Source organism: Sprattus sprattus, assembly GCF_963457725.1.
Source record: "Sprattus sprattus genome assembly, chromosome: 10".
Taxonomy (NCBI): domain Eukaryota; kingdom Metazoa; phylum Chordata; class Actinopteri; order Clupeiformes; family Clupeidae; genus Sprattus; species Sprattus sprattus.
In genome coordinates this window covers 12,816,391-12,826,095 of record NC_137908.1, presented here as the reverse complement: position 1 = coordinate 12,826,095, position 9,705 = coordinate 12,816,391, and the positions used below count along the sequence as shown (strand labels likewise).

The 9,705-nt window shown below is 42.1% G+C and overlaps 1 protein-coding gene across 1 annotated transcript; it reads right to left on the bottom strand.

Annotated features, from left to right (window-relative positions):
* Window positions 1–720: 720 nt before the first annotated feature.
* On the bottom strand, window positions 721–6,455 carry nr4a1 (nuclear receptor subfamily 4, group A, member 1). Its single transcript, XM_080846803.1, has 7 exons — window positions 6,334–6,455; window positions 3,771–4,585; window positions 3,458–3,587; window positions 3,147–3,310; window positions 2,839–3,041; window positions 2,500–2,678; window positions 721–2,372 (listed from the first exon to the last, which is right to left on the bottom strand). The coding sequence occupies exons 2-7, from the start codon at window positions 4,581–4,583 to the stop codon at window positions 2,110–2,112; spliced, it is 1,752 nt and encodes a 583-aa protein (XP_080702929.1). The 5' UTR covers window positions 4,584–4,585; window positions 6,334–6,455; the 3' UTR covers window positions 721–2,109.
* Between the last annotated feature and the right edge of the window lie 3,250 nt (window positions 6,456–9,705).

Here is a 9,705-nt window from a genome sequence, read left to right as displayed (position 1 = left end):
TTCAACCCAGACTAGGTCAATCTTAAAGTCTGAATCTAGCTACTGTTCACAATAATGACGCTCTAGTTTACTGATTCTGAACACAATGTTCTTGTGTATTTTATGCCATAATAGTTTTAAAACGTTTTTTTTTAACATCAGTGCGTTTACACACTCTGAAAGGGAGACAGTGAAGCAGTGAGGATGATATCTGGATGGCTTCAAAACAAGCAGTGGATAACCTGTTTTCCACAAGGACAAGTAATAATGGATACTGGATGAGTGAAGACATTCACAACAAGGCACCAAATATTGCATTTCCATCATTTTAATATGAAATACTCTAAACTCTGAATATGATATCAGAATACAACACATTATAAAACTCACAAATATAAAGTATTTATTTTATAAGTTTACAAACATACATGATAAACATAGAAAAGGGAGTAGGAATAGCCCGTTTTGAAACAAAATAGAGAGTAACGGCAAAAAATCCATAGCTGCTCATATCTTCACATCTTACAGTGAAATAATTTGAGTAACATTGTCTCACTTAAACTTCAGGTAAAGGTAACAAGATAGTTCATTACACAGTATGTCTTCATCAAGGCAAATACAGTATCATAAGGCAAACCGAGCAGAGATAACACTCCTATGCACAGGAGGGTGCGGTATGACCCCGCTCATAAACCACTTCATCAGTACCTTAGAACCAGTCAGTGGAGACTCACTACAGAAAACATTTTCTTTTCTTTATTCAAAAAGACAACAAGAATCTAATACAGTTGTGATAAAATGCCATGTCAAGCACCGGAAGTGAGGAATAATAAAATTCAATGCCTTGAAGTATTAAAAAATAGCAGGATTTCGTACCATGCACATTTTCAATATCCACTATGAGTTGGTTTGTCACAAACTGTTCTAAAGGGTAATGCTCAATTCATTTGAAAAAAATATAAATTTAAATGTAAAGATAAACATATAAACACAACATAATGCAATGAAATGCCGTAAATGAGCCAAAGTATGTGATGTGTTGTTAAAGGCACGGTACACATGGGGCTGGCAAAAGTGTTCTGTCCAGACTGAAAAATAGAATGTGCTCAGTTTTAGTGCAGTAACCTTTGACTCATAGCTGAATAGCTGCCAGTGGGGAATTATGTGCCTATTCTAAATGAATAATGTTGGCTAATTAGCAGGAGGTCTGTCTAAGGCTTCTGGGTGTTGCTGTACTCCATCAGTGTGTCAGGAGATTAATGTACCATGTCATGTGACACAAATAGCTCTTCTTTGGTCCGAGAAATGTGATGTTGTGTGAGGCATCATGGCACATATATGACCTACAATGCCACCTTGTGAAATGAGGGACCCATTTGGGTTTGCTGCCATGGTTTGAGGAGACTTCTTTTCATTTTGGTCTCTTCTAATGTAGTTATATTCCTGCACTAATAGTACAGCTGAAGGCCTTTACAATATCCCAGGATTGTAATTCAAAAAACAGCATTGTGTTAATAGGTTTCCATTCCTATAACCTCCGTAAAATCCAACGTGCAAAAAGTATACTAAAACCATGAGCACATTTTGCATAGCACTTAAGCCACTCTAAAATAACAAACACGCATTCATACAAAACAGACAAAAAAGTGTAACTGAAACGCCCTTTGATGTCACAATTTGCTGTTTTGAATAGACCTGTGACAATAGACATCTTTTGCACAAAAAGTAAGAGTAACAGAAAATGCAACTCTTTAAGAGTAACAGAAAATGCACTCTTGGCGAACAGTATGCAAAGGAAAAGAAACTCATTTGTAAAAAACAGAAAAGGTCTCAGTTCACACTTCTTGTTGTCTCTGGGACAGGAGGCATGATCAAAAGGACCATCTGTCAATCATCCAATACTCTTAAACACACTAGAGACGACACCAAAGTATTCCATGACCTATTTGGCTGTGTTCGCTTTCTTTTCTGGGGGAGATTTTTTTGTGTGTTTTTTCCTTGCAACCAAGTCCAAGACAAAAGTGCTTTCCCATCATAGGGAACATACATTAATATCTCCTGTAAAAACACAGAACTTTCATTCCTTCTCACTCCTTTCACTCTCTGAAGTGTTATTATGTTGTCTGTCCATCAGAAAGGAAGGGTATCCATGAATATTTTGTCCACAATGGGTGGTGGTGGCACCAGGTCCTCCAGCTTTAAGTAGAAGATGCGCTGCAGGCCCTGTATGCACAGTGTCCGCAGTTCAGGAAGCTTCCCTAGCAAACGTGACAGAGAGCTGGGCTGAGCTTGGCTGGGGTCTGCATTGGTGTTGGTAACATGATCTCGGAAACATGCTAGCAGGCGGTTCTGAAACTCCTCAATACGCTTAGGTTCTTTGAGACCGTGTCGATCTGGAACGGACAAATATATTGACTTACAATTTCGCTCATTCATAAAAAGCAACCGGTGACATGCTAACTGAACCGAATAAATGGACACATCAGTTAGTTAATTGGGGCAAATCACTTCGGTCCTCACCTGTAATAATGACAAGAGCAGCCAGGCACGAGAAGGAGGATACATCCAGGTTCATGCGGTGGAGGCTCTGGGAGAACTCCATGATGGAGTCAATCCAGTCACCAAAACCACGAACACACTGCAAGCGATGCAGCACCACACCATTGCAGAAGATTAGCTTGTCTTTCTCGGGGTTTGACCTGGTGGAAAACATAAAAAGTAAGCCTGTTAATGCTGTGTTCAGGATAATGACCCACCACTAGACATCTTTGAGGACTTTATGTGTTAATCATGGCACATGTCTACCTCTTAAGGCCCCTATGTTAAACTTAGTCAACTGTTTGATACCATGGATCGTACCTGTAGGCCAGCCGAAGAATGAATAGCTCCACAAACGCAGACTCCAGGAGTAGCTCCTGATCTTCAGGGCAAAATGCAGAGAATCCTGGGATTGTATCTGCCCATTTCCGTATGACATCCATAGTGCTTGTTAGCAGATCATAGAACTGCTGGATGTCACTGGCATCTTCCTTTTCTGTAAGTCCATCCACTGTCTCCTTGTACTGTTGAGGAAGGGAAGAAGTTTTAGATTAAACCTGGTCACTTGACACCAATGTGGCTTATTCTCTAATCATCTGAGGTGATTTACGAGTGTGTTTGATGCATACCCTGGAGTAATCAAGCTTGCTCATGCTGGGGTTGGAGTCTATTTGGGCTCTGACCAAAGACGCAATGATATTCACAGGAGGGTTTGAGGTGTTTGAATCCACAACATTCTTTGGCTTTGAGGGCAAACGTCCCCGACGACCTTTAAGACTGTCTGTGCGCACCACTGTGGGAAAAGAGAGGGTTCTCAGTTTACTTGAGTATCCTTAACCAAGTCTTCCATCATCACAGAGAGCAAGAGTGTCATCATCTGTTCACAAGTGCTTATGTGACTGTCTGTAAATGTGACTGAGGTGCAAATGCATGTTCTTACCTTCCTTCACCATGCCAACAGCCAGGCACTTCTGGAAACGGCAGAATTGGCAACGGTTTCTCCGCCGTTTGTCCACTGGGCAGTCTTTGTTGGCTAGGCACACATACTTTGCATTTTTTTGTACCGTTCGCTGCAAATGAAAATAGAAGGACGTAAATACAAGGGAATGGGAGGAAGAAGATGACGTATCACTTCTTACGTACAACTACTTTTGGATGTGGTATTGACAAAAATAACTCTGAAAAGTAATACAAACATCCTAAGAGTTGGAAAATGTGACAGAGGCCAAACCGTCTGCATTTGTGATTCTCACCTTGAAGAAGCCTTTACATCCCTCACAAGTTCGCACACCATAGTGCTGGCAGGATGCGTTGTCCCCACACACTGCACAGCGCCCTTCGCTGGACCCTGGGCTTCTGTTCTTGGGGGAGGCATGGGAGCTCTCCATAAAGAGTGGGCTGTCCAGGGATCCCTGCTCCAGTCCCAGGCTGCCGAAGGGCTGGGGCGAGGTGTGCTGGGGTTGCTGGGAGAATGGGTCCTCCTCAGCCAGAGAAGGCTGCTGGGCGGTGTCCAAAGGAGACGGTTGCTCCACCGGCGTGTTAAAGGTAAAAAAGGAGGGGGCCTGCGGCAGGCTGGGCTTGTCTGATACCCAGCAGCCGGGGCCAGGGGAGTACGAGGTGAAAGGAGAATCCCAGGCAGACACTGGCTGTGTCTGGTAGCCTGGGGTGGGGGGAGAGGCCGCTGCCGACAGAGGACTGCCGTAGTAGTCGGAGCCACAGGAGGACAGGGTCTCATCAAGGTAGCTGAGGGCAAATGTTCCTGGGTAGCAGCCGTACACTTGGAGGTCATCCAGCTTGAGGGGGGACTGCTGGTCATGAGGGCTGGCGGCACCAGCGTGGGCCGAAGTGGAGGTGGCAGGTGGGATCTGGCAGGCAAAAGTGTCAAACTCCCCGGAGTAGTCTCCCACCAAGGTGTTGAAACTAGGAAGAGAGGCAGCAGAGAGCTGGTCTGTATGACTGCTGAGGTCCATGACCAGCTTGGCGGTGAATTCTGGGTTCAAAAACTCAGAGTTGAAGTAGGTATTTTCATAAGGCAAGGTTCCATACTGAGTTTGAACGCAGGGCATAGCTGTAATATAGTAGAGAGAGAATAAAAAAGGTCCATGTTATTACAGTACGCTTCAGTCTTCAAGTTATAACAGTGTCAAAAACATCAGAATATGTAAATGCAGTGTTTGTGTTTATGCACAAATTGTGTTTATATATTATTAGACTTTTATAAAATTGAGATATGGGGTGAGACATGGGTAACAGCAGTAGTCAGGTTACAGCAGATGGAACGAATATCCACTTGCCACATTTTTAATCTCTTGAATAAACAACATGTCCGAAAACATCGACATCAAAGGAGTAACCATTTAGCGCCTATGTCTAGCATCTCTCTTTCACCTGCTGCGCCCCCTCTTCCATGCTCCACCACTTCCCTTGCCACTAACTGGGTCTTTCTTCCTCAGCCCTTTGAGATTTTGAGAAAGGCTTAGCTGGCAGTCTGTGGGAGGGCAGACTTGCTGAGAGATATTGCGTTACCGCCCCTTAATGCCATGAAAACCCTTTCAGTTATAAACACGGCGACCCACCCCCCTAAGGACTGACAGTAATAAGGAGTAGAAGGGACTGGATTTCATTGACGGGCATTGAGCCAGCTAAAGTAGGGATGGAGGGTGTGAGATAGCACAAGGGGTGTGTGTGTGTGTGTGTGTGTGTGTGTGTGTGTGTGTGTGTGTGTCTGTGTCTGTGTCTGTGTGTGTCTGTGTATATATGTGGCTACGGGGGATCTTTATTACAAATGAAGCAATACTCTTTCAAGGATTACTTTCTAGAAACTTGTAGCTGTAACCGTGGTACTAGTTCTATTCTGCTTTGACAAAAATTGCAGAAATCCACCAGGAGTGAAAGTCGGGATGTTGTGTGAAGTGAATCATCGAAAAACTTACTTTTAATCTTAATGAAGATTTTACTTTTCACTTATATAGAAGCAGGCCTTTTTAGTGCAACAGTTGTTGTGTCAAGACCAGCTGTTATTATGTTGTCTAAAACAGACCACCGGTCCCGGTTTGATCACTAGTTTTTGAGGTGTTGGCTTGCATATCCAAGCAAAGAATACGTGAACTGACGTGAGGCACCTGTTGCACATTCACTAAACTCCAAACTAAGGAACATCCTTGACCTACGAGAAAGGTGCGAACATCATGAGGTGACGATTTCTCCTTTGCACCTCACAAGGAACATAGTCGAGCACAAATATGTGAACACATAATAAGCTGAGGACAAGAATGACACGCGAGAAGGAAATCCGATGCAGCCGTGTCCACCTAGCTAGCAGTCAGAGAGCCGCCCCCTCGCACCACCTGTCTTCGTATGAGGACAGGGAAGATCTAATGCTTGAACGATAACACTAGTATTTGTTCCTCTAATGTTCAACAGTGTAGGCCAGTATTTCAAACAATGCGTCAAATAATAATGACGCCGTTTACAGTGAAACCTGCTGTAGGCTATATCATAAAACAAAAAAATAAAACGCTCCCTATCTACAAAACTTGCTCAGACAAAATCTGTTAATAGAGGCAAGTGGTCAAATCGTATAACCTAACTTCGGTGCTCCCCAAAACAAAACGCGATTAAAAGTAAAAACATTTAGCTACGAGAGCAGCAGACTTTACATGATAAACAACAAAAGCCATGCTTAGCATGCACAAACTATGTACGGTTTACTTATCAGTGTATATCATACACACACCACTTCTGTCAAACATTGACACAGTACCAGATCATTTGGAAACAGATAAAAGAGTGTTTACAATAAATGCATTTACTAACCTGCTTCATGTATATCCAATTTTCAATGTAACTGTCTTTTTACTTTCTTTAATTCCACGAAGGCAGTAATCATTAATTGCACCACAGGCTCACTGTCATCTCCAAACACAGTTTGTGCTCCCTGACTGAAGTAACCAGTGAGATATATAGAGACAATTTTATTTTGCCGTGACGTCTCAAGGGGCGTTTCTTTCCCCATATAAGGTGATTGGGGCGGATAACTTTCCGGCCAGAACCACGCTCTCACGTCCTCGTGTATGACGCACAGGGATTCCATTGACGCAAACGCGAGCGGATTGTGTGATCTAAAAATAGGCTACGAATGACAACGCTACTCGCGGTGGGCTATTACTGCCTGGAATATCCTAAAAATAGACACACAATGATGACATTTTATGGCTTAAGCTAGGCAAAAACCGTCTGCTATCAATAAAGAGGAAAACTAAAAAACTAAATTTGTGATATGATTAAACAGAGAAATTATCTTTTTGTCTTCGACAGCAATAGTTTTGGTCTTACACTTCCACAAGACCTTCCTGGCATTGAGTGGAAATGCTCTCTAATGTGTGTGTGTGTGTGTAAGAGAGAGAGAGAGAGAGGGAGAGAGAGAGAGAGAGAGAGCAGGAGCAAGAGATGCATTTACCCAATGCATTCCATCGACAAATCCACAGGAGGTGGACATCTTCAGCAAAATTAGCCATGAGATAGGAAGTGTCAGATAAAAAAATATATATGTTTGACATAACATATTTTATATTTTCCATAACATATTTTACACAACATTAGCATATATATGCCCAGCCAACCCACTGAAAGCTTTAATAATGATATTAAAGCCTTAACATGGTTTACAATTCCTAATGGAAACTAATGATGATGCAGGGTTTTCTCTTTTGTCCTGACAATAAAAGCACTTCCCTTTTAAGAGCAGAGCTACCCAACTTTGGCTTCCAGTATCTCTCGCTTATAATCACTCATAAAAAGTTGTTTAGTTCTGCCACTGTGGAATGCGCTAAGCGCTCAGCCTTTAGTGCAAAATCTTAGAGGTGTGACATGGGTGCGGGAATGCTGCCTCTCTCTCTCTCATTTACGGGCAGCACTGGGCCAAGCCCAGAAGCCTGGGGCATCAGTGGTGTGAATAGCATGCCAACCCCAGAGCTTGTCAGGACAGGTAGGCACGCCACCATTAAAACGTCAAAAAAAGGAGAGCTAGAACATTGCGTCCCGAATAAGCAATTATAAGATGTTTAACATGTTTCTGAAATTGCTTAATTAAAATAGCTTCAACCACTTCAAACGTTAAGTAATAGAGAACCACATTGCCAGTTGAAAGCCCCTCATGAACAATTTTGATCAAACAAATAAAATAATATATTACTTTTTAATACTATAAAGTGTGTTGGAGTGTGACTGCATTTTTCTGAGCACCAGGCATGTAGCTTGGGAAATGATACTCCAAAAGATGTTGCATGCAGAGATGAACATGGCAGAGATGAAAAGATAATGCAGTTATACAAGCAGCACCAGAGGGCATTTGGATGAGGGATAGGCAAGAGGGCTGCTAGATCTGTCTAATAGTACACAATATCCCTCAAACTCATTACAAACAACAGACACATACCGAGATTAGTAATTATGGTGCATTCAATAAGTAATAAGACCCTTTTACTTTTTCACATTTCGTTGTTGCAGCCTTGAGCTGAAGTCATTGTAATTAATTCCCCCCTCATCAATCTTTACTCAATACTCCATAATGACAAAGTGAAAACTTTTAATACATTTTTTAATGTATTAAAAAGGATAAACTGAAATATTAAGCTTTCAGACCCTTGGCCCACTTTTGGCAGTGATTACAGCCTCGAGTCTTCTTATATGACACAACAATCTTTGCACACCTGGATTTAGGGATTTTCTGCCATTCTGCCAGCCCATCTTCATGTAAGATCAGGTAAGATGGGGACCATCGGTAGAAAATAAATTCACAGCAACCTCAGGCCTGCCTGCGTGTGTGTGTGTGTGTGTTTGTGTCCTGTGTCGCCTCCATACTGTATATGCACGTGTGTGTCCCAGGGTGTCGTGCCATTAAAAACCTGACAAAGGTCTTAATTATTATTACATTTGTTTTATGCCAAGCTTAAGCGCAATTTATGGTCGTCCAATTACGGAGACACAGAGACACAGAGAGCCCTCTCCGACATTGCAAACCCTCTTTTTAACTATCCGATACGATACATCGCTGTTTACCTTGTGGGTTGTAGTGCCAACATTAGATAGCTGGCTCAGACACCTCGCAAATCCCCTCAGACATATTTTTCAGTGACAATAACAGGGTTTTTACATTGCACAGTGTCTATTTCTCTGTAACTTAAAACAATCTAAGCAAAAAAAGGAAAACAAACAACTTTTATGTACAAATATGACCATCTACGGAATTTGGTCCGCTTTTGAGACGTGAGCATAAACGCTATCTGATTGGCTAGCGTCTGGGCTGTCGTATTTTCATGAAAGGGGATTTGATTGGCTGGTGCATGCGTTGCCTCTCGAAGAGTTGAACATTTTTCAAATCTCGCCTCAAGCAACGCAACGGAGCCATAATCCAGTTCAGCAACGGATGACATCACCCCATTCAAAGTCAATGGGGATCCGTCAACGATAACGGATCAATGCATTCCAATGCAACAATGTGAGCCAAGCGTATATCACATTTTTACACAGGCACATTATTGCACATGCATGTGCATCAGACAACTTCCATAGACAGCGGAACACCTCCAAATGCCAGTCTCAACATTAACCACTCTGCAGGGAAGCACCCCACAACATCTCTTGGTAAATCAGCATTCTCTCTTACAGCGATAAAAAAATTATGGAATAGCCTCAACCAAACTAATAACATGAGCACTTTTACACACTTGCATTGTACAAAACATGACATACATGTCATATAGAACAATGGAATTTAAACTATTTAATTTGCACACACTAAATGAACTGTATTGTAAGCGATACTACCTGCTACTTTGTTTGGGGAAAGGGGTAGGTTTTTATCATATGTGACAGTGTTGTTACTGTCTATACGTATATGTTGTATTTATAATGTCTTTATGACTTCTGTATGCCTCCTTGCGCAAGAACTGCAGTTGGAAATAAGCTATTCGGCTATAAGACGGTGCAATTCCCCTCTTCTTGTGTCTATGAGATTAATGCTTTTGCCATGTTCCCCTTCCTAAATGAACAACAACACTAAACACACTGAAAGGTTCAACCCTTTATAATGGTGAACATTTAAATCAAATTACAGCACATACTTAACTTAAATGCAGTTACAGAGTTTAGAAGACCTAGGGTTAACACGCAACTGACATATTGAAT